The sequence below is a fragment of the Chlorocebus sabaeus genome, chromosome 19 (genome assembly GCF_047675955.1).
Source record: "Chlorocebus sabaeus isolate Y175 chromosome 19, mChlSab1.0.hap1, whole genome shotgun sequence".
NCBI lineage: Eukaryota > Metazoa > Chordata > Mammalia > Primates > Cercopithecidae > Chlorocebus > Chlorocebus sabaeus.
The window spans coordinates 19,541,828-19,565,234 of record NC_132922.1 but is presented as its reverse complement, the minus strand read 5'-3'; the positions used below and the strand labels follow the sequence as shown (position 1 = coordinate 19,565,234).

Here is a 23,407-nt window from a genome sequence, read left to right as displayed (position 1 = left end):
TTACAGGCGTAAGCCACCGCACCCGGCCTGAGTGTGTCTATTTGATAGAGCTTTCTGCTCTGATTCTCCCTTGCTGTACACCTTTTCTCCCCTTCTCAGTGACTTCTCTTGCCTATACCTCCTCCCCAGGGCCAGGTTTGAGAACATCCCCACGAAGTCCTCACCTTGCTTTTATTCTACCAGGACAAGACTGTGGTGGTGGCAGACTTTGGGCTGTCACGGCTCATAGTGGAAGAGAGGAAAAGGCCCCCCATGGAGAAGGCCACCACCAAGAAACGCACCTTGCGCAAGAACGACCGCAAGAAGCGCTACACGGTGGTGGGAAACCCCTACTGGATGGCCCCTGAGATGCTGAATGGTGAGTCCTGAAGCCCTGGAGGGGACACCTGCAGAGGGAGGACAGATGTCACCCTTGCATCAGAGCCCTAGGAACTCCAGGGGAGGCCTGTGAAGTGTAGGACCAGATACCCAGAGCTAAGGATATTTTTCCCTTGCCAGGAGGGGCCTCACGAATTAGCTCCCTGAGCTTAGGGGGCTGGGAACTAATCAGTGTCCCATCCTTGGGGATAAGGTGAGGTCTGACTGTGGCATTTGTGCCTCAGGGATTTCTGAGAGCTCAGGCTATTGTCCCAGCTTTAGCATTCTCTTTCCGTGGTGAGAACTGAAGTGTGGTGCCCTCTGGTGGATAATGCTCAAACCAACCAGAGATGCTGGTTGGCATTCTTGAAATCAGGGTTATGAGACCTCAGAAATGGTCTGAATATAATCCATTTTGGAGTCTGAGGCCCAGAGAAATTCAGTGAATTGCCTAGGAGCACACAGCTGGCTAATGGCAGAGCCTGGATGAATCCTAGTCTGGTTCTTTTCCACTTTAACATGCAGTTTCATCCTAGGCAGTGTTATGTTATAAGGGCTCTCCAAGGCAGGTCACCTAGGGCTGAGGAAGGACTATTTTCAGGTGATGTCTGTGCAGGACAGCCTGTGGGGTGTCCCTGCAGAACCTGTTCTAGCCCTAGTTCTTAGCTGTGGCTTAGATTGACCCTAGACCCAGTGCAGAGCAGGTAAGGGATGTAAACTTAACAGCGTGCTCTCCTGTGTTCCCCAAGGAAAGAGCTATGATGAGACGGTGGATATCTTCTCCTTTGGGATCGTTCTCTGTGAGGTGAGCTCTGGCACCAAGGCCATGCCTGAGGCAGCACGCCTAGCAGCTCTGCCTTCCCTCAGAACTGGGGCTTCTCCTCCTAGGGATGACTAGCTTGACTAAAATCAACATGGGTGTAGGGTTTTATGGTTTATAACGCATCTGTACATCTTTGCCACATTCGTGTTTCATTGGTCCTAAGAGGAGGACTGGCAGGGTTTTTTTGTTTTAGATGGAGTCTCGCTTTGTTGCCCAGGCTGGAGTGCAGTGGCACAATCTGGGCTCACTGCAAACTCCGCCTTCTGGGTTCAAGTGATTCTCCTGCCTCAGCCTCCCAAGTAGCTGGGACTACAGGCACACACCACCATGCCTGGCTAATTTTTGTATTTTTAGTAGAGACAGGTTTTCACCATGTTGGCCAGGCTGGTCTTAACTCCGGACCTTAGGTGATCCACCCACCTCGGCCGCTCAAAGGGCTGGAATTATAGGCGTGAGCTACTGTGCCCGGCCAGGTGTTTTTTTTTTTTTTTTTTTTTTTAGTTGAGGAAACTGAGGCTCAGAAGAGGGCAGTGGCTTACACATGGTCAATAAGGGGTAGGTGAGACTCAGAATTCCAGAAGGAAGGGCAAGAGACTGTTCATGTGGCTGTCTAGCTAACTCTTGGGCCAAATGTAGCCCTTCTCAGTTCCCTTCAAGTAGAAGTAGCCACTCTAGGAAGTGCCAGCCCTGTGCTAGGTACCACGTGGACAGAGTGAGGAATCGTGGAAAGATTCCTACCTTTAGGAGTTTAGTCAGGTGACAGCTTATCTCAGCATGTCTCAAAGACTCAAACACACACACATTCAAAGCCTTACTGTAATTCCTAGAAAGTTGTGATGGGTAGAGGAGAGGAGAGACAAGGAACGGTTAGGATAATGAAGGAAAATTTCTTTGTTTTTTGTTTTTGAGACGGAGTCTCACTCTGTCGCCCAGACTGGAGTGCAGAGGTGCGATCTTGGCTCACTGCAACCTCCGCCTCCCAGGTTCAAGTGATTCTCCTGCCTCAGCCTCCCAAGTACCTGGGACTACGGGTGCGCGCCACCGTGCCCGGCTAATTTTTGTATTTTTAGTAGAGACAGGGTTTCGCCATGTTGGCCAGGCTGGTCTCAAACGCCTGACCTTAGGTGATCCACCCACCTCAGCCTCCCAAAGTGCTGGGATTACAGGCGTGAGCCACTGCACCTGGCCGTGAAGGAAGATTTTTTTTAAAAAAATTGTTTTCTTTAATATTAATTGAACACCTGTGTACAGAGCACTAGGCTGGTACTAAAGGATTTCAGACATGAATCAGATCCAGCACCTCAGAGAGCCTTCACTCTGGCAGACACACAGCCATAAGGAGACACAGACAAGGCAGCGTGGGATGGAGTGGAAGTTGCTAGCTTCCAGATGCCGATTTGGAACACTTGGCTTCTGCAGTGAAGCCCCTTCTCAGTCCTCTTCAGTAACCCAACTCTCAGTGGATCCAGGTCTGGATTATAAGATTTGGAGAGATGATTGGGGATTGAGAAGAGCTCTCTAACCTGTTTTATCACCTCCTCTTCTGCCCATCCTTCCTGTCCACATCCCAGCATCCCTTTCCCTTGCCATGTATCTGTGACCTCTGTAGTCCTTCGTAAACAGCTGTCTTCTTACCCTACAGATCATTGGGCAAGTGTATGCAGATCCTGACTGCCTTCCCCGAACACTGGACTTTGGCCTCAACGTGAAGCTTTTCTGGGAGAAGTTTGTTCCCACAGATTGTCCCCCAGCCTTCTTCCCCCTGGCCGCCATCTGCTGCAGACTGGAGCCTGAGAGCAGGTTGGTATCCTGCCTCTTTCTCCCAGATCGCAGGGTCCTGGGATGTTTGTCTCCGTCTAAGACCACCCCTGAGTGCTTCATAAGCACAGGGGTGAGAGAAGCCTTCAGGTCAAGAATGTGGCTGTCAACCGTTAGCCATCTGACAACTCATATGTACAGGTTGGAGGAGAGAGAGGTAGTCATAGCAGCAAGTAAGCTGGATAGGACACAGACACACAGCCATTAAAAGAAAGTTTATGGCCGGGTGCGGTGGCTCACGCCTGTAATCCCAGCACTTTGGGAGGCTGAGGCGGGCAGATCATGAGGTCAGGAGATCGAGACCATCCTGGCTAACATGATGAAACCTCGTCTCTACTAAAAATACAAAAAAAAAATTAGCCGGGCATGGTGGCGGGTGCCTGTAGTCCCAGCTACTCGGGAGGCTGAGGCAGGAGAATGGCATGAACCCGGGAGGTGAAGGTTGCAGTGAACCAAGATCGTGCCACTGCACTCCAGCCTGGGCGACAGAACGAGACTCTGTCTTTTAAAAAAAAAAAAAGAAAAGAAAAAAGAAGGAAATTCACCCAAACCAACTGAAGACGGTAAGTGTATTCATCTTTCGATATTCCCCTGTCCATATCTACACATATACTTTTTTCTATAGTAAATAGTTCTGTATTTTGTCCTGCATTTCCCTTGTTACTATGCAGTCTTCCTGTTTATCATTTTCGTCAACAACATGAAATTCTAGTGAGAGACTATCTGAACATACTGTAATGTAGATGTTCAGGTTTTTCCAGTTTCTCTTTACAATAGGTATTAACTACAGTGAGCAGTTTTATGCATTTTGCTAATTTCTCCTTTAAAGAAGTATTTTCAAAATTACCTTTATTCTTCTCAGGTGATCATTTTATTATTACCAAAGTTACCCTAGGTTTTTTCAAGTTTGTGGTTAAAAAACTAGAATCTGGCTGGGAGCGGTGGCTCATGCCTGTAATCCCAGCACTTTGGGAGGCCGAGGCTGATGGATCACCTGAGGTCTGGAGTTTGAGACCAGCCTGGCTAACATGGTGAAACCCCATCTCTACTAGAAATACAAAAATCAGCCGGGCATGGTGGCAGGCGCCTGTAATCCCAGCCTGCTGAGGAAGCTGAGGCAGAAGAGTTGCTCGAACCCAGGGGTGGAGGTTGCAGTGAGCCAATATCATGCCATAGCACTCCAGCCTGGGCAACAAGAGTGAAACTCTGTCTCAAAAAAAAAAAAAAAGAATCTTTTGTGGGTTTTTTTTCCTGCCATCAGTTTCTTTTAAAAACAAGTTCAAACATTACCGAAGTTTATAGCGTAGGAAATATGTCTTCTATAATCTCCCTTAACCAATATACCTCTCAACATTCTCCTCACCCCCAACTCCACCCTCCCAGGATAACCAGTTGGCACATAATCTTTATTTAAAAATTATTTTCAGCAGTCCACATTAGAGTTGAAATTTTCTGGTGGGAGAATCTATACCTTGTTCCTTTATAGGCCAAGGACTGCAATCCTTCAGTAACACCAGTGTAAGAGCTTGAGGAGAAACTGTGAAGCTACACAGTATTTGTTTTCTAATACCTCTTGTCAGTCATTCTAAATATCTTTAATTTATTTAAAATATATATATATATAGTATTGAATGCCTACTGTGTGCTAGGGACTGTTCTAAGCACGTGGGTTACAGCAGTGAACAAAAGGTGCCTATCCTCATAGAACATAGATTGTAGCATGGTATCTACTATATTGAATATTAGAATGTGGCAAATGCTATGGAAAAAGAGTCAAGCCAAGTAAAGAGGATTGTTTAGGGTACAAGTTGCAATTTCAAATATGGTAGTCAGAGCAGGCCTCACTGAGGTTACATGACATTTAAGCATAAACATGGAGGAGGAAGAGTAAGCCTGAGCTGTCTTAGGCTTCCGGGGCAGCCAAGCCATTTCCATGGCACTAGGAGGCTGATGTTTCCAGTTCCACCTTTGATGACTGCATTTTCTCTAAGACATGGGAGGGACCTTTTCTCCTATTGTTTTTAAGTACTAACTCCAGCTAGGCCAGCCTTCTCATGGTGTTATCTAAACTTTATAGCAGATATATGACGAAGCAGTAACATTAATTATGTCCATTTCTCACAGAGGCACTACTAGATGAAGGAGTTTACCTGAGGTCATACAACCAGGAAGTAGCTGAGCCTAGATTCCTTCCACCCACCCCATGGCCCTGCTCATATTCCACCTGCCTCTAATTTACCTCTTTTCCTTCTAGACCAGCATTCTCAAAACTGGAGGACTCCTTTGAGGCCCTCTCCCTATACCTGGGGGAGCTGGGCATCCCGCTGCCTGCAGAGCTGGAGGAGTTGGACCACACTGTGAGCATGCAGTACGGCCTGACCCGGGACTCACCTCCCTAGCCCTGGCCCAGCCCCCTGCAGGGGGGTGTTCTACAGCCAGCATTGCCCCTCTGCGCCCCATCCCTGCTGTGAGCAGGGCCGTCCGGGCTTCCTGTGGATTGGCGGCCTGTTTAGAAGCAGAACAAGCCATTCCTACTACCTCCCCAGGAGGCAAGTGAGCGCAGCACCAGGGAAATGTATCTCCACAGGTTCTGGGGCCTAGTTACTGTCTGTAAATCCAATACTTGCCTGAAAGCTGTGAAGAAGAAAAAAAAAAAGCCTGGCCTTTGGGCCAGGAGGAATCTGTTACTCAGATCCACCCAGGAACTCCCTGGCAGTGGATTGTGGGAGGCTGTCGCTTACACTAATCGGCGTGACCTGGACCTGCTGGGCAGGATCCCAGGGTGAACCTGCCTGTGAACTCTGAAGTCACTAGTCCAGCTGGGTGCAGGAGAACTTCAAGTGTGTGGACGAAAGACTGGTGGCCAGAAGGCACTCAAAAGGTGTGAAAAAGACAGTGATGCTCCCCCTTTCCACTCCAGATCCTGCCCTTCCTGGAGCAAGGTTGAGGGAGTAGGTTTTGAAGAGTCCCTTAATATGTGGTGAAACAGGCCAGGAGTTAGAGAAAGGGCTGACTTCTGTTTACCTGCTTACTGGCTCTAACCAGCCCAGGGCCCACATCAATGTGAGGGGAAGCCTCCACCTCATGTTTTCAGCTTGCTACTGGAAACTGGCTGAGAACTTAACAGGCAACATCCTTTCTGTCTGCAACAGTCACAAGCACAGGAAGAGGCTAGGGGACTAGAAAGAGGCCCTGCCCTCTAGAAAGCTCAGATCTTGGCTTCTGTTACTCATACTCTGGTGGGCTCCTTAGTCAGATGCCTAAGACATTTTGCCTAAAGCTACATGGGTTCTGGAGGACAGTGGCTTGTCACAGGCCTAGAGTCTGAGGGAGGAGAGTGGGAGTCTCAGCAATCTCTTGGTCTTGGCCTCATGGCAACCATTGCTCATCCTTCAGCATGCCTGGTTTAGGCAGCAGCTTGGGCTGGGAAGAGGTGGTGGCAGAGTCCCAAAGCTGAGATGCTGAGAGAGACAGCTCCCTGAGCTGGGCCATCTGACTTCTACCTCCCATGTTTGCTCTCCCAGCTCATTAGCTCCTGGGCAGCATCCTCCTGAGCCACATCTGCAGGTACTAGAAAACCTCCATCTTGGCTCCCAGAGCTCTAGGAACTCTTCATCACAACTAGATTTGCCTCTTCTAAGTGTCTGTGAGCTTGCACCATATTTAATAAATTGGGAAAGGGTTTGGTGTATTAATGCAATGTGTGGTGGTTGTATTGGAGCAGGGGGAATTGATAAAGGAGTGGTTGCTGTTAATATTATCTTCTTGTTATATCTATTGGGTGGTATGTGAAATATTGTACATAGACCTGAGGAGTTGTGGGACCAGATGTCATCTCTGGTCAGAGTTTACTTGATATATAGACTGTACTTCTGTGTGAAGTTTGCAAGCTTGCTGTAGGACTGAGCCCTGAACTCCCAGCAGCAGCACAGTTCAGCATTGTGTGGCTGGTTGTTTCCCGGCTGTCCCCAGCAAGTGTAGGAGTGGTGGGCCTGAACGGGGCCATTGATCAAACTAAATAAATTAAGCAGTTAAAGCAGTTAACATAACTGGCAATATGGAAAGTGAAAATATGACTGGCTCAGGGACGTAAATGTAGAGGGTCTGCTAGCCACCTTCTGGCCTAGCCCACACAAACTCCCCATAGAGAGTTTTCATGCACCCAAGTCTAAAACCCTCAAGTAGACACCCATCTGCTCTAGAGAATATGTACATCCCACCTGAGGCAGCCCCTTCCTTGCAGCAAGTGTGACTATGACCTTCTCCTGGCTTGGGTCTCACATGCCAGCTGAGTCATTCCTTAGGGGCCCTACCCTTTCATCCTCTTTATATGAATACTTCTATAGCCTGGGTATCCTGGCTTGCTTTCCTCAGTGCTAGGTGCCACCTTTGTCATGGGAAGAAATGAATGCAAGTCACCCCACCCCTTGTGTTTCCCTACAAGTGCTTGAGAGGAGACCTGTTTCTTGTTGCTTCCGCATATGGGGGATGTTGTGGAGTGACCACTGGGAAGGACAGTGCTATCTGGTTAGTGGGGCCTTGGGCACAATATAAATCTGTAAACCCAAAGGTGATTTCTCCCAGGCACTCTCAAAGTTTGAAGAATCCAACTTAAGGACAGAATCTGGTTCCCAAAAAAAAACTAATGATCTGGAGTACGCATTGCTGGCAGAACCACAGAGCAATGGCTGGGCATGGACAGAGTTCATCTGGGTATTCCTGAGGCTGAGAACCTGTGGCTGAAATCCCTTGCTAAAAGTCCAGGAGACACACCTGTTGGTATCTTTCCTTCTGTAGCCATAGTAGTCACCTTGCAGGGAACTTCCTCAGCCCAGGGCTGCTGCAGGCAGCCCAGTGACCCTTCCTCCTCTGAGGTTATTCCCCCTTTGGCTGCTGCAGCACCATCCCCGTCACCCACCCCTCAACCCCTGCTGTGTTCCAGACTTTGACAAAGGCTGTCTAGATATTCATTTTCGCTACCTCCACCTTGGAAACAATGCTGAAGGGGAGAGGATTTGTAATGACCAGCCACCTTATTGGGAGGCCTGCACACCTGTCCTTCCTGCAGCTTTAACCTGGAAGACTCCTGATGATAATAATCTGGACACAGAAGCCGGGCACGGTGGCTCAAGCCTGTAATCTCAGCACTTTGGGAGGCCTCAGCTGGTGGATCACCTGAGATCAAATGAGAACAGCCTGACCAACATGGTGAAATCCCATCTCTACTAAAAATACAAAAATTAGCTGGGTATGGTGGCACATACCTGTAATCCCAGCTACTCCAGATGCTGAGGCAGGACAGTCGCTTGAACCCAGGAGGCGGAGGTTGCAGTGAGCTGAGATCGCGCCATTGCACTCCAGCCCGAGCAACAAGGGCCAAACTCCATCTCAAAAAAAAAAAAAAAAAATCTGGACACAGGCTGCAGTTGTCACCTTCTAGTAACAGGGCCAGGATGAATGAAGAAAAGGCCCAGAGCTTGCCACACAGGTGTTAACAAGGTAACACAAAGCTTCTCAACTTATAGGGAATGTTCCTATTACCTCTCAAAAATTTGGCAATGTAGAGTCTTTTTTTTTTTTTTATTACGTCAAATGCAGAGCAATTTCCCACACTAAATGCAGGTGTCAGAATGAGGTATATAAAACATGTATATAGAGAAATGCCTTTATAGAAAAGTAGAAACCAGTAATATTCTCTTCTCCAGCATCACTAACACCAAGAGACCCCCTGAGGTCTAGGTCCCCAAAGCAGATGGCTCCATAGAAAGCCCCACTAACCCCCATCTCCACATTGGGCAGTGGAAGGGCTCTGGAAAGGAAGCTCTATGGCTAGGGGCTGCCAGGCCTTCGAGTGTGACATCAGGGCTTAGAGGCCCTGCTGAGCCGCCACCACAGTGCAGTGGAGAAATGTTGCACTCAGTCAGGAAGCTGGGCTCTCGCCATGCCAGTAGCTTGCTTATGACCTTGGGCAAGTCACTTTTTCCTCTCTGAGGCCCTGTGTCCAAAAGGTTTAATGAACCCTTTCTAATGATTCTTTGATTGTTTTATAAGTTAGGGGCTGTGACCCTAGCCCCACTGCCCTACAGGAAGGTGCTGGCCTGGAGGCCCACAGGACCACCTGCTAAATCAGGCCCACCTCAGGAGCAAGCTCTAAAGTGCTTTATTATCTTGCCTCTGAGCTTAGTTTCCAGGTTAACCTCTTAGAAGCAGCTCATAAGGCCCCATAGTATAATTCCCATAGGTTAGCTAACTACTCTTTTACCTGTGCAAAATGAAGACAGGTCACTACCCTTCCCTGAAGAGGAACAGGCATCCCAGGTCTGCCTCTGCTCCTGTGGCCAAAGCTGCTCCTGTGGCCAAAGGCGGAGCAGATCCTTCCCTATCCTCTTCCTAAGTGGAATGCTCAGTGCAATTCTTCCCTTCCTTTCCTTGTGAAACAGGAAGAGTCCCTGGGCCCAGGCCTGGCCCATAGTTGTCAAGGCACATCATTGCTAGCAAGCTGGAGCATACCAGCAGCCACAACCTAGATCTCATTCTCAACCCAAAATTTCTGACTTCTGTACAGACTCACTTCTGGTTCTCAGAGGTCAGTAGGGAGTTCCATCCCAAATATTTTAAAAACTAAACATTTTTTCGATCCCATCCCTTGACCTGCTTTACCTTAACCATGAATAACAGTGTATGCCACTCAAGCCCATGATGGAGACTGAGGCCATCTTAGTAAAGCACAGAGGAGCCTGGGGGAACTCCCCATCTATCCCTGGTTCAGCTCCAGGGGTGCAGGCAATGTTTGGAAGCCCTTAGCAGCAGCATCACTGTGGGAGCTGCCACTGTCTCCATCCACAGACAAAATCTGCTCCAAGGGATGGAGAAGGAGCACTGTTAGGACCCTGCCCAGCCTTACCCTCAGCCCACAGTGCCATCTGCTTCTGTCACTTATTAGGATTCACCAAAAAAGGGGGGGGAATGGTAGGGTTTTAACCAGAACACAAAGTGGTAGATCCTCCCAGCTGTAGGAGGGTGGGCTGTCCTGCACCAGTGTCTGCATGGGCTCCTGCCCACTGAGGGGACTCAGGCCCCAGGAGTCCCAGCCTGGCCCATAAGGGGAGTGCTGCCCTCCTGAGGGTCAACTGGAGTCTGGCTGGTGTGGACCACGACAGTCTTCTCATCCACAATCTCACAGGTAGGGTTGGTGAAGGCAGACAAGGGCAGAGTGATTCGCTGCATCTCCCTCTCACACATTTTCTGATCATGCTGTTCTTTCAGATCCTTCCCCCTGGCAGGAAAAAAAAAAAAAAAATTCAGGCTATGCCTCCTGCATAGTTTTGCTCATTAGATGGCATCCCTGAGCTTCAGCAGGAGTAGCAGCTTGCCATCATCACAACAAATCAGTGGCTGAGCCAGGACTCAAACTCAGGTCCAGGATACTAGGATATCCATTCTGCAAGACTGCGTTAAACTCAGTAAGAAGCTCCTGCACCTCTGGTCTTAGGTTCTCCATCTGTAAAACAGGGTGACAGCAGTATGGACTTCCTACAGCTTCACCAGGGCTCAGTGAAAATAAAGTAGAGGACAGAGACTTTTTTTTTTTTTTTTTTTTTTTTTTTTTGACTGAGACAGGGTCTCAACATGTTGCACAGGCTGGTCTCAAACTACTGGGGTCAAGCCAGCCTCCTGCCTCCCAAAGTATTGGGATTACAGGCATAAGTCACTGCACCTGGCCAGACAGAGACTCTTAAAGCAAGACACAGTTTTGTTCTTTCAGCCCAGGGCTCCCAGAGACCCAGAGAACTATCTGAACTTTGGACCTAACCTATAAAGTTGTCCAGAAAACTGGCCTGATCATCCTGCTGTGAGATAGCCTTCTTATCCTTAAGTCTCAGAAGGTGTGAGCCCAGGCTGGAAATGGACCATCCCTAACCCATGCAGGGGGCAAAAAGGACTGAGGGCTGCTTGGGTCAACGGGAAACAATGAAACAATGTCATCAGACCTCTCAGAGTTTTCACATACCTCTGAATTTTCATGGTGCTCACTGACCCGGTCAAACCACGGTATAACTGCATTTTACTCATGGAGTGCTCATTCCATGCTAGGGACTTAATACACCTAATCCCACATCATTCTCAGCTCAAACCTAAGAATCAGGGCTTATTCATTTTATAGAGAAAGAAATGGCCTAGAGAAGTTAAGAACGCTCTCCAAGGATGTGGTGGGCTCAAATCCACGTCTCTGGCTGATGCTCAGAGAAGTTCTGACCTGACCAAATTCACCGCACAAAAAATGGTGGAGCAGGGACTCAAACCCAGTCTTCTGTCTGCACAGGTAGGGTCCTTCCCACTGGACCAGGCCACCCCTAGTGCTGACTAGAGGGCTTGATGAGTGCCTGGCACACTGCACACCAGAACCAGCACTCAGGACCCAAGTTAGCATCCTCCAAAGCCAGCAACTAGACATGGGTCCAGCTGTTGGAGGAAAGAGCTTCTTCCCAGGAGCAGTTGATGGATGACTGAAACAACACAGGGGCCTGCTTCAGATCTCAGGGGCATGGCTAAGATCAAATGGATTACACATCCATCAGGATGTTCAATAGAATGACTTCTAGAGACTGGGGAAGAATATTGGGGAAAAGGAGTGGGGGAGCGAAGAGGATAGAGGAGGAAGGTATCTCAGACCTGTTTTTAAACCGTCCAGTTCTCCTTACTTGTATTCTAGTACCAGCTCAGCCTTAGCTGTGTGATACTTGGCAAAACAACCTCTCTGGTTTCTTCATGTGTGAAATGGAGACAATATATGCCTCAAAATATGATAATGAAGGTGAAAGCACTTTGAAAATAGTGAAACTGCTATAAAAATTCATAAAGAGACTAGGCATAGTGGCTCACACCTGCAATCCCAACACTTTGGGAGGCTGAGGAGGGAGGATTGCTTGAGCCCAGGAGTTCTAGACCAACCTGAGCAAAATGGCAAAACTCCAGCTCTACAAAAAATAAAAAATTAACCAGTTGTAGTGGCGCACACCTGTAATCCCAGCTAGTCGGGAGGCTGAGGTAGGAGAATCACCTGAGCCTGGGAAATTGAGGACGCAGTGAGCTGTGATGGCGCCACTGCACTCCAGCCTGAGCATCAAGAGAGAGACCCTGTCTCAAAAAGAAAAAAAAAGAAAAAATCCTAAGAGGTTATTATGATTTGCCCTGAATTATGACTTGACCCATCAAGCAACATTATCTTAATTTGATTTTCCGAGGAAATTCTCTTACTGACCAGCCAAATCAAGTATTGTTTATGTGACACCAGTAATCCCTTCTTCCCTGGGCCTTAATTTCATCATCTGTGAAAAAAGGAGTTGGACTTGATAATCTCCAGGGCCCCTGACATTCTGTAAAATTCTTCACATGAGATATGCTGATTCCCTATTTCTCCCTGTAAAGTCAGAGGAGGCAAATCTGTGAGCTCATCCTCCTGAATCACCCTGGGTGATGGTTTCTGAACTTGCAAACCTGAGGCTCCTGCCCTATCCTTCTCATTAGCTTCTGTATTGGACACCATCAATTGCCACAGCAGAAAAACTCCCAGAGCACCCAGAGGGAAAATGAAGGGACAGTGTTCGTGGGTGAATGATCTGTATCAAAGCCTCCCTGACTCACATCCTGAGATTCACTAGCCTTGAGCACTGTTCATCAGTACAGCTGCTACCACGTAGAAGGAAACACCTCCATAATAAAAGCCAGTTTCTTCAAGGCTGCTCATTTAGGGAGAAATCTGGAAGGTCTGGGTTTAATTTTATTAAGGGAGTCCCTAAGCCTGCGGAAGACCAAAAGGCAATTTACAAAAAAAATGGAATATACAAGTATCTTTTGCCCAGGTTTGAATTTCAAAATCTAAGGGGCTGGAGTAAGAGGGAAAGCCAGGAACTCACATTTCCTGAGTATGTACTAAGGTGCCAGGAAATGGCCTAATGGCCTTCCCATCATCCAGGATGAAAAGAGCTACCTATGCACATGCTGGAATTTTGTTTGTTTGTTTGTTTGTTTGTTTTGGTAGATTAGTCCTGCCATGTTGCCAGGACTGATCTCAAACTCCTGGCCTTAAGTGATCGTCCTGCCTCTTGAGGCATGAACCACCAGGCCCAGCTATAATCCCCCCCACTTTTTTTTTTTTTTTTTTTGAGGTAGAGTTTCCTTCTTGTTGCCCAGGCTGGAGTGCAATGGTGTGATCTCGGCTCACCGCAACCTCCGCCTCCCGGGTTCAAGCGATTCTCCTGCCTCAGCCTCCCGAGTAGCTGGGAATACAGGCATGCACCACCACGCCCAGCTTATTTTGTATTTTTAGTAGAGATGGAGCTTCTCCATGTTGGTCAGACTGATCTCCAACTCCTGATCTCAGGTGATTCACCCGCCTCCGCCTCCCAAAGTGCTGGGATTATAGGCGTGAGCCACCGCACCCAGCCTAATCCCCCTTTTATAGATGAAGAAACTGAGGCTTTTGAGTTTAACTTTGGCACCCTGCTTTCCTCAGCAACCTCCTTTACCTGTGGCCAGCTGAACTGCTGATAATGGCCAGGCTGCATCATATACAAGTCTTCAGGGGGAAAAAAATCAATTTGTATTAATGGGGTAGAGCAGGGCTGGAAGAGCAGTCAAGGGTAAAGGAAGCAGATGCTGGGACTAGTCTGGATTAGTCCTACCATTTACAAGCCCAGAAGCACACTCAATCCTATGTGCCTGCTGTTAATGGTACCTGTGAGTCCTGGAGGTGCAGTGACTGCTCCCAGCTCCCTCAGGAGACCTTTGAGAGGCCACTAGGCCCGCTACACTGACCATCAGGCAGCCTAGCCTCTTCTCACTGCTTGGGGTAGGGGCTGGTTAGCCGGGGTGTTGTGTGGCAGCCAAGAAAGAACAAAAGGCTTATTCACTGACTGAGCTCCTCTCCTAAGAGGGTGGAGTGGTGTTGACCTACAGTTTTTCCCTCCCCTTTTTAAATAAGACCTCCCCGTGAAGCTAGCGCAGACACTACACTTAGCTCCTCAGTCACAGACTGGCTGTTTGAACCTCGTGGCCTAGACTACCAGGACAAAGAACCAGCCAGGCTGAGCTCCCACCCACCCCCATTTACAGCCCTTCCTCCCCTAAGAGGAAGCCTGGTGCCTGCCCACCCTTCCCAGCCAGGGAAAAGCTCCGTCCCAGTAGGCAAGCCTCATGGCCTTTGGCAGAGCGCAAAGCTTAACAGTACCTACCCTGACTGCTTGCTCCAAGGCCAGGGTGGGACTGGGAGCTCAGCTGGCCAGAGAGAGCAGGTGTAGATGAAGCTGCTGCCTGCCTCCAGCTTCCTCTCCCAGCGTATGGAAGCACCACAGACCTCGTTCAGACTACATGGGTCTTCTTCAGTTATTACTCTGAGCTGCTATTTTCCCAGTCAGAAGCAGTGCTGTGCCACACTGCTGCTCAGGAAAAGCTCCCAAGGCAGCTACAGGTAATAATCATAAGAGCAGCCGACATTTATTTCCTGCTTTAATAAGTAAGGCCCTACTGTATGCTGCCTCGAACTTCCTCTCCCAGGTTATGGAACACTAATTGTATGCCTAAACTATACTGTCCAATTTCATCCTCACAACCTATGTGGTATCTATTTTGACCTGTTTCATAGATAGGAAGGCAGATGCAGAGAAGTTACACTCTTTAAGCAAATGGCAGAGCTGGAATTTGAACCCAGTCTTACCACCAGCAATACTCTCTTTTTAGGAAATACAGTTGGGAGGATGATCATATCTAACCCTCTTACAGTACAGATGAAGAAACTGAAGTCCAGAGAAGGTAAATAATTTGTCCAGTGTAACATCCAGAATACGTGAAAGTTCCAGAACTAGATCTTGTTTCTTCTGACTTTAAACCCAGCCTTATTTTTTAAGTTTCTATTTTTCCTACTGTCCTTTGTGATTCAAAGCAAATTTACATGAGGCTACTGGGCCTCGCTGGACTTGTTGGAGATACTGATAATCCTCAGACATACATTACTAGCTGCGTAGCCTGGCCATTGTACTTAACTCTGTTAGGTCTCAGCTCCTCACTGTAAAATGATGTAACAGTGCTCCTAGTGTGGTTGTGAGGCTTAGTCAAGATAATCAGGAGGCTGGCTGCAGTGGCTCATGCCTATAATCCCAGCACTTTGGGAGGCCGAGGCGAGTGGATTGCCTGAGGTTAGAAGTTCGAGACCAGCCTGGCCAACATGGTGAAACCCATCTCCACTACAAATACAAAAATTAGCAGGGCATGGTGGCGGGTGCCTCTAATCCCAGGTAGTCGGTAGGCTGAGCCAGGACAATCATTTGAACCCAGGAGGTGGAGGTTGCAGTGAGCCGACAGAGCGAGACTCTGTCTCAAAAAAAAAAAAAAAGAAAAAAGATAATCAGGGAAGAAAAAAAGATAATACAGTAGGGCCTTACTTATTAGGAAAGCATGAAATAAATGTTGGCTGCTATTGTGATTATTACCTGATGGGTGTGCTATTGTTTCTGTTTACATTTAATACTTATAATAATCTTAGATGGGTGGGTGTGAAGGGGGGATGTATCCCCATTTAACAGACAAGATACCAAGGCTCAGAGGACACCTGAACCCTACAGCTCTTTTCAGGACACTCTGCTCTCTGACTTTAGGAAGAAATGGAGGCTGCAAGCTTGTTTTTAGCCCACATGCGGTTTCCTGTTGTACAGTCTGTTCTGAGAGCAGTTCTGCTGAGGAAAGGAGTGATCTGGTCGTTAGTGACAGGGAGTCTGGTGACTGGGTGCCCTGCCCTGAGTTTATAGAAAAATAAATTTTAGGCCTTAGGGCAGTCTTGTGACAGCCTAGAGGAACAAATCTAGAAGAAAAAGACTTCCACTGGGCACCAGAACTGAGCTCAGAATTAAGAATGTTTAGTCAGTTCAAGCACCTGGAAGGCCTGGAAACTGTCACAGGATTGCAGGACAGCCAAATGCTGTCGAGTGGCTGGGGAAAAAGGAAATCTTTCAAGGACTAAACTCAGCCAGTGTGGCTTAGGTCTGCTTATGAATTGTAAGGCCAGGGCCACAACATCACTAACTCTGAAATGAATAAGCAGGTGTCCCTGGACCTGCCATGTCAACCATCCCATTGTGGGAAACAATCTCAGACTGGGAGTCAGGATGTCCTCTCAAGTCAATGCTTTCCGTCTCTGGACCTCTGCTTCCTGCATCACAAGAAATCAGACAGCACTAGTCCATTACCCACTTTTTTTTTTTTTTTTTTTGGAGACAGGATCTCACTCTGTCACCCAGGCTGGAGTGCAGTGGCACAATCATGGCTCACCGCAGCCTTGACCTCCCAGGCTCAGGTGATCCTCCCACCTCAGCCTCCTTAGTAACTAGAACTACAGGCACCCACCACTATGCCTGGCTAATTTTTGTATTTTTTTGTAGAGACAGGATTTTGCCATGTTGCCCATGCTGTTCTGGAACTCCTGGGCTCAAGCAATCCACCTGCCTCAGCCTCCCAAAGTGCTAGGATTACAGGTGTGAGCCACTGCGCCTGGCCCATTACCCACATTTTTTATTTATTTATTTATTTTGAGATGGAGTCTCGCTCTGTCGCCCAGGCTGGAGTGCAGTGGCGCAATCTCAGCTCACTGCAATCTCCGCCTCCCAGGTTCAAGCAATTCTTCTGCCTCAGCCTCCCAAGTAGCTGGGATTACAGGTGCCCGCCACCACACCTGGCTAGTTTTTTGTATTTTTAGTAGAGACGGGGTTTCACTATGTTGGCCAGGCTGGTCTCTAACTCCTGACCTCATGATCCGCCCGCCTCAGCCTCCCAAAGTGCTGGGATTACGGGCATGAGCCACCACGCCCAGCCACACATTTCATAGAAAAGAAAAATAGCTATCATTTACTGACCATTTACTATGTGCCACACCCTGAGCTAAGTAGTCACAAGCCTTAGCTTCACACAATGATGTGGAGTAGGAAATTGAAGCAATTTGCCCAGGGTCACAGAGATAGCTAGCTAGAGGACTTCTCTCCACCAAATGCTAGATGTGTAACCTCAGGTAAAGTATATAATCCCCTCTTGCCTCAGTTTCCTCATCTGTAAACTGGAGATAATAACATTTACCTCATAAAGGTGATTATGAGAACTGAGTTAAAGCATGTGCTTGAAGCAGTGTCTGGCATATGGTACATGTTTGCTACTGCTATTATTATTATACCCAAACTTCCCCTTTTTCATCTGTAATGAGGAGGTTGACTACAAGGCCTCTAAAGATGCCCTGCTGGGTGATCCACTGAGGCTGTGGGCTCAGACATGGCCCTCACCACTGGAAAATGCAGGCTGCATGCCAGGTATGGTGGTTCATGCCTATACACTTTGGGAGGCTGAGGTAGGAGGATCACTTGAGCCCAGGAGTTTGAGACTAGCCTGCGCAACATAGTGAGACCCTGTCTCTACAAAAAATTTAAAAATCAGCCAGGCATGGTGGGATATGCCTGTAGTCCCAGCTACTCGGTGGGGGTGGGTGGGGTTAATCACTTGAGCCCTGGGAGGTTGAGGCTGCAGTGAGCCGTGATTGCACCACTGCACTCAAGCCTAGGCAATAGGGCGAGACCCTGAAAAAAAAAAAATCAAAGAAAAGAAGGAAAGAAAGGAGACAGACGGATGGACAGGAAGGAAGGGAGGAAGGAAGGGAGGGAGGGAGGGAGGGAGGGAGGAAGGAAGGAAGGAAGGAAGGAAGGAAGGAAGGAAATAAATGCCAGCTACTGTGTCACTTTCCTCACAGGAAGATTTCTCAGACCATAGAGGAGAATATTACAGACACCCAAGGCTAGAAGTCAAATCCCCTGATTTTGCCCAAGAATAGCAACTAATTTTCCAGAATCAGCCAGTGATGTAAAGACAAATGCCAGTCTGGCTTACCATCATTCACCAGTCACTGATGGGCATCTCGTGGGACCTTTCAAATAAGCATTCTTCTCCTGCTGCCCCAGCCACAGGTCATGTCCTTTGAGTTTCATAGGTCACCTCTTTGGCTTTCTCACATGTGGTGAAGAGTGGCAAACAGACTTTCTGTTCTCCATCTCACTTTTTTCTTCCCTAGCAGAGGAGATCCCACTGCTTATAGCTCAGGAAATGTAAGCCCCAACTGCAAAAACAGTGGCTGGAAACCTTTTCTAGTAGCAGAATGTTATAACTCACAGAAAGAATTCGGTCTTAAGGTCCCTGCAATCAGTGTCCAGCCTGATTTCTGCAGTGCCACTCGCTTCAATGCCAGGCATGTTGGATCAGACAGCAGGGAATTTGCTATCAAAACAGCTGGGTCTGAATCCAGGTTCTGCCACTCCCAGGCAGTGTGACTTTGAGCAAGTCTCTGACAGAGGCTTCTTCGTTTGTAAAATGGGGAACAAGAAGATACCTCACAAGGCTTTTAAGTGAAGTGTAAAGGCACCAAAGGAAAGGGTTTGTCCAAGGTCAGCGGATAAAGACTAGGACCAAGTCTCTACATCTTGAGCTGATTTTCAACATCTTGCTTCCTTTTGGGAAAGAAAGCCACAAAGTTTGATTTGACTTTGTGTACCTTCCTCCCCTCCTCCTCTCAAGAGGGCCCAGAAGAGAAGCTACTGACCTCTTGTAGGAGTAGCCCAAGATGATGCCAGCTCCGATGGCAATGATGATCACCATCATGGTAATGCCCAGCACGTAGCCTGCCAAGGACAGGACACAAGGTCCCATTAGCCACACCCCAATCAGCAAATGACATCTCTTGATGAATCCCAACAAGGGCAGGGGTGGGGGAACCGTCATACCCAGAGTTCCCAGGTCCTTTTTCTCCTTGGAGTTCATCCGCACCCGCTGGCTGATCCCAATCACTGGCTGCACAGCGGCCGCCTCACTCCGGGCGGGCAGGGTGTTGGCAGGAGCGAACACCTGCATCTCATCTACACCCGGCCCTTCAGACGCTTCCTCGATTTCTGTCGTGGAGGTTGGCAGGGCCTGGGAGGTGGTCTCTGGAGATGAGGTGGGAAACAGCTCTCATCAGGGACTGCCCTGAGTGAATTCCACAGCTGAACCTGGTCCGAGTGTTAGGGGACATGTAGGTGGGTCACCTAAGAACGTCCCCCCACACACAACCCAAAGTCAAACTCTGCCCTAGAAGCAAGATCAGGCCTGAGAGGACTGAACCATCTCGGGGACAAGGCAAATGAAAGGGGAAGGCCGTAGGGAAGGGCCTCTCTCCTGCATCCCACGTCTTTATCTGTACAAATCCTTGCTATTTCTCAAGGCCCCTCTCGGTTGCCGTCTTCTGCAGGGGATTCCCCCTATCTCCACTCCAGGAAACAACCCATGCTTCCTCTGAGCAGCTCACATCTAAGCGTATGCTCTGTGCCAATCCTTAGGTGGGATGCTTCACTTTGTGCAGGGAGCAGTGGCTCACGCCTGTAATCCCAACACTTTGGGAGGCCAGGCGGGCGGATCACCTGAGGTCAGGACTTTGAGAGCAGCCAGGCCAACATGGTGAAACCCCGTCTCTACTAAAAATATAAAAATTAGCTGGACGTCGTGGTGCACGCCTGTTATCCCAGCTACTCAGGAGGCTGAGGCAGGAGAATCACTGCAACGCCGGAGGCGGAAGTTGCAGTGAGCCGAAATCGCGCCACTGCACTCCAGCCTGGGTGACAGAACGAGACTCCGACTCAAAAAAAAAAAAAAAAAAAAAAAAAAAAAAAAAAAAAAAAGCTTTACTTTGATTATCCCATTTAATCCTAGAAAACTGTCTTGCTGCTTTGGGAGCAAAAAGCCTGCGCTCTAGAATCTAAGAAATGTGAATTCAAATCTGTCCCCTGCCACTGCCTTCAGTCAATCGCTTAACTTCTCTGAAGCTCAAATCCCCCAAACTGCTTCTTCCCGCGATGTGTGTCAGGGGAGGTGGGGGAGCGGGGGTTGTGAGCAGTGTGGGTCTAGCGCACTGCAGACCCTCGGCAAACGGTCAACAAACGCTGAAGGTCCAAAAGCCACTTCTCAGGGCACACGGCGGAAAGACCTAGCCTCGCCCCGCGCAGTTGTTTACAAGCGCTCGCCGCGGATGAGCTCATACGAGTGGCGGCGGTGGCCAATGGGCTTTGAGCCCCGCGGCCTGGAGACAGCCCTGGCCAATCGGACGGCGCGGAGGCGGAGCGGGGCCGGCCGGCATCGCGCGGCTGCACGTGCGTGGCGGTTGTCCGCCGCTCCCTGTCAGCCCCAGGAGCGGGGATTCCCGGGGTCCCGGGTAGGTACCTGGACATCTCAGGTCCTCGCAAGACCGTTTCTCAGGGACGCCGGCCTCGCCACTGACGTAGCACCAGGGCCCGCGCGGGTCCTCGTCCGGGTTTCGGCAGTAACTGTGATTCCCGGCGCCTAAGAGGGAAGAGAAGGAAATGTGTGCTGGGGCTGGGACCTGGACCGCGGCTGCCGCCCGCCAGCCCCGGCGCCATCCTCCGGAGGACACTTACCCGGCACGGGGGCCGAGGCCAGCCCGCTCTGCGCGTCCAGCCAGTTGAGGCAGAGGAGGCCCGGCGCGGGGGAGGTCTGGTCCTCCCTGTACAGGTGGCCGTTGTCCCAGAAACAACCTGTGAGGAAGAGAAGCCCCCGGACACAGAGTAGCGGGCAGCGAAGGGAAGACGCCCAGCGTGGCGGGCAGGGGAGCTGGGACCACCCGGGCCGAGCCCCAGCCTGGCTAGGGGACCCCGGGCCCTGCTGGGCCTCCCTCTCCTCTCCTGGCAACACCCCACGCCCTCCGCCCCCTCCCCACAACCCTACACACACCTCAGAGGGTTGCTGTGCGGCCCGAAAGAGACGGAAAAGAAAGTGCCTGTGAAGCCCCTAGCCTGTGCCTGGCCCTTAGTCAACGTTCAGAGACTGTTAGGTTTTATTTATTTATTTTTGAAACCCGGAAAGCGCTGCAGAAGTGTACAGGGTTGTTACTCTTGAACTTGTGACCACTTTGGAGGAGGAGATGGAGAGAAGGAGGCCTGGCTTAGGGTCCCTTTGAGGAGATGGGAGTTTTGGGACGGTGGGCACCCAGACGTGACATTTATCCCTGTGTTGTAATGGTCAGTTACATAAACTCCGGTGTTTCTTCCTCCACGGATACGGCCACCTACTGCCCGTTTAACAGGCAATACTCTCTCCCAGGAGAATTCTCCAGGAGCCTTGACTCCGTCAGGCAAAAGATTCAAGAGAGCCTCAAACAGAGGAAACCGGCCTCATCGCTGCCTGGATGAGACTCCAAGCTCCCACTCCCCTCTGCAGGAGAACCACAGGAGGAGGCTGGGGAAGGAGGACCACACCATGCAAAGGTCTTAGAAAGAACAGGGCTTGGGGAGTAGGGGAGATGAACCCCCAAGCTCCATCCACTCATGAGCAAGGAAAGGCAAAGAGAAAGTGGCTTCTTGCCTTTGTTCTTAATGGCAAAGATGGAGCTGCAAGCCCCTGACAAGGAAAGGAGGGGTGGAAAAGCTTTCACAGGACAACAGAAACCAGCTAAACGCTTCGTTTCCTGTCATCCTGGCCCTGTTTGGGGGACTTTACCTCTTCTGTTTCATGAAGTTGCTGCGGAAAGGAAAGATTGTAATCTCACCTCCAGATCCGTAGGCTTCTGCTAGGAGCATGTTGCTGACGAGGAATGCTTGTACCCAGGCCAACAGCATCCTTGCCTCCTTCGTCTTGCAGGTGATTGAACGACCAGTGTTTAACTGGGGCCCCCTTTGCGGCGGCTCTGCCTCCGGGTCCCAGCCTTGCAGTCAGACCTGCCCTTGTTATGCTCTTCTGGTAAACAGCCTCTCTTTAGAACTGGGAGCTTCCCAGCTAGCTTGCTGCAGCGCGAGCTGTTTTTCAGCTGAAAGGCGCCCCCTGGGTCCTAAGCCTCCTAGGTCATGCAAAATCTGACTCTGAGCCAAGAAAGGAACTCAGCCAAGAGATATGCAGGTTGTGCTTAGCAGTTTGAGACCTGCGAGGCTGCATCCCCAGGGTTTTTCATCTCTTCTGTTTCCATTTGTGTGAGTACAGAAAAAATAATTCTATCAAGGGGCATCATGGGATGTGGGAAATTATAAGCAGTAAAACACAGAGCACTTTAGGGAGTTGTGCACCCTGGAGGAATTCATGATCTCATAGGGGGCAAAAATAAGAGTATCTGGTGGGGAGTGGAGTAACACTTTTTTTTTTTTTTTTGTCTTTTTGAGACAGTCTTACATTGTCGCCCAGGGTTGGAGTGCAATGGTGCAATCTTGGCTCACTGCAACCTCCAACTGCCGGGTTCTCGCAATTCTCCTGCCTCAGCCTCCCGAATAGCTGGGATTACAGGTGCACACCACCACACCCAGCTAATTTTTTGTATTTTTAGTAGAGTCGGAGTTTCATTTTGTTGGCCAGACTGGTCTTGAACTCCTGACCTCGTGATCCGCCCGTCTCGGCCTCCCAAAGTGTTGGGATTACAGGCATGAGCCACTGTGCCCGGCCAAGTAACACTTTATACCCATCCTTGAAAAAGAAAAAGGGCCTTTATGAACACTGACACTAAAAAAAAAACAACAAAACAAAACAAAAACAGTGTAACTTGGCCAGCGTCAAATCTGTCACATTGCTTTACTTACATTTGAGGTTTTTTGGGGTGTTGTATATAGTAGTAATATAGAAGGAGTATCTTTAGTTGAAAACACATGTTATGCAAACATGGAAAAATTTGCTCAGCTACATTGTAATAGTCTGCCCTTTCTGCCAGCCCCGAATTGTATAGAGGAAGTTAAGTAAAATGTTTGCTTTTTTTCCCCCTCACCCTATAGGGAATCCATTTGCTGTAATTTATATCCATCATTAAATCTCAGCATATCCATTTGACTTAGGCCTTTTGGAGTTAGGCGGAAGGGCCCTTCTTCCTGTTTGGCTGACAGTTCAAGTTCCCAGGCAGCCTTAAGAAACTGAGAGATAGAGCAGAGTGATTTGCCAAGACTACCTTGTGACTCAGTCAGATCCCAAAATAGAAATGGGAAACTCTGTTTCAATCTTGCAGGCAGTAATATAAGGAGGAAAACAACTTTCCAATTTTTTTTTTTTTTTTTTTTTGAGGCGGAATCTCTCTCTCTCAGGCTGGAGTGCAGTGGCTCCATTTCCGCTTACTGCAACCTCCACCTCCCAGGTTCAAGCAATTATCCTGCCTCAGCCTCCCAAGTAGCTGGGATTAAAGGTGTGCGCCACCACACCTGGCTAATTTTTTTTTTGAATTTTTTTTAGTAGAGATGGGGTTTCACCATGTTGGCCAGGCTGGTCTCAAACTCCTGACCTCAGGTGATCCACCCACCTCGGCTTGTCAAAGTGCTGGGATAACAGTTGTGAGCCACTGCGCCTGGCCACTTTACTAAATAAATTTTAAAA

The 23,407-nt window shown here is 49.0% G+C and overlaps 2 protein-coding genes and 1 long non-coding RNA gene across 6 annotated transcripts in view; 2 read left to right on the top strand and 1 right to left on the bottom strand.

The window, feature by feature from the left end:
• The window catches only part of LIMK2 (LIM domain kinase 2), a 67,042-nt gene extending 59,988 nt beyond the window's left edge, over positions 1–7,054 (top strand). For all 3 annotated transcript variants that reach the window (XM_007975460.3, XM_007975464.3, XM_007975461.3), the window contains 4 exons: positions 184–358; positions 1,107–1,162; positions 2,823–2,980; positions 5,253–7,054. In XM_007975460.3, the coding sequence (XP_007973651.1) occupies positions 184–358; positions 1,107–1,162; positions 2,823–2,980; positions 5,253–5,397 (534 nt within the window). In that variant the 3' untranslated portion in view covers positions 5,398–7,054. The remainder of the gene's footprint in view (positions 1–183; positions 359–1,106; positions 1,163–2,822; positions 2,981–5,252) is intronic.
• A 1,509-nt stretch (positions 7,055–8,563) lies between these two features.
• On the bottom strand, positions 8,564–21,874 carry PIK3IP1 (phosphoinositide-3-kinase interacting protein 1). 2 transcript variants are annotated; one of them, XR_005243516.2, is made up of 7 exons: positions 21,615–21,874; positions 20,488–20,604; positions 20,273–20,392; positions 18,805–19,005; positions 18,624–18,702; positions 17,918–18,531; positions 10,167–10,274 (listed from the first exon to the last, which is right to left on the bottom strand). XR_005243516.2 is itself a non-coding variant. In XM_007975458.3 (6 exons), the coding sequence occupies exons 1-6, from the start codon at positions 21,682–21,684 to the stop codon at positions 10,070–10,072; spliced, it is 792 nt and encodes a 263-aa protein (XP_007973649.1). In that variant the 5' UTR covers positions 21,685–21,874; the 3' UTR covers positions 8,564–10,069. The 2 variants fall into 2 exon arrangements, 1 of the variants encoding a protein (XP_007973649.1); XM_007975458.3 differs by lacking the exon at positions 17,918–18,531 and having other exon boundaries at positions 8,564–10,274.
• The window catches only part of LOC140709103 (uncharacterized), a 75,253-nt gene continuing 71,565 nt past the window's right edge, over positions 19,720–23,407 (top strand). The window contains exon 1 of the long non-coding RNA XR_012089487.1: positions 19,720–22,032. This is a non-coding gene — a long non-coding RNA (uncharacterized lncRNA). The remainder of the gene's footprint in view (positions 22,033–23,407) is intronic.

Coding starts and splice junctions, on each gene's coding strand:
- PIK3IP1 (XM_007975458.3), bottom strand. CDS start 21,684: ATGCTGTTGGCCTGGGTACAAGCATTCCTCGTCAGCAACATGCTCCTA. Junction 19,006..20,272: donor CGAGGACCTGAGATGTCCAG/GTACCTACCCGG, acceptor CCTCATCTCCAG/AGACCACCTCCCAGGCCCTG. Junction 18,703..18,804: donor AAAGGACCTGGGAACTCTGG/GTATGACGGTTC, acceptor TGTCCTTGGCAG/GCTACGTGCTGGGCATTACC.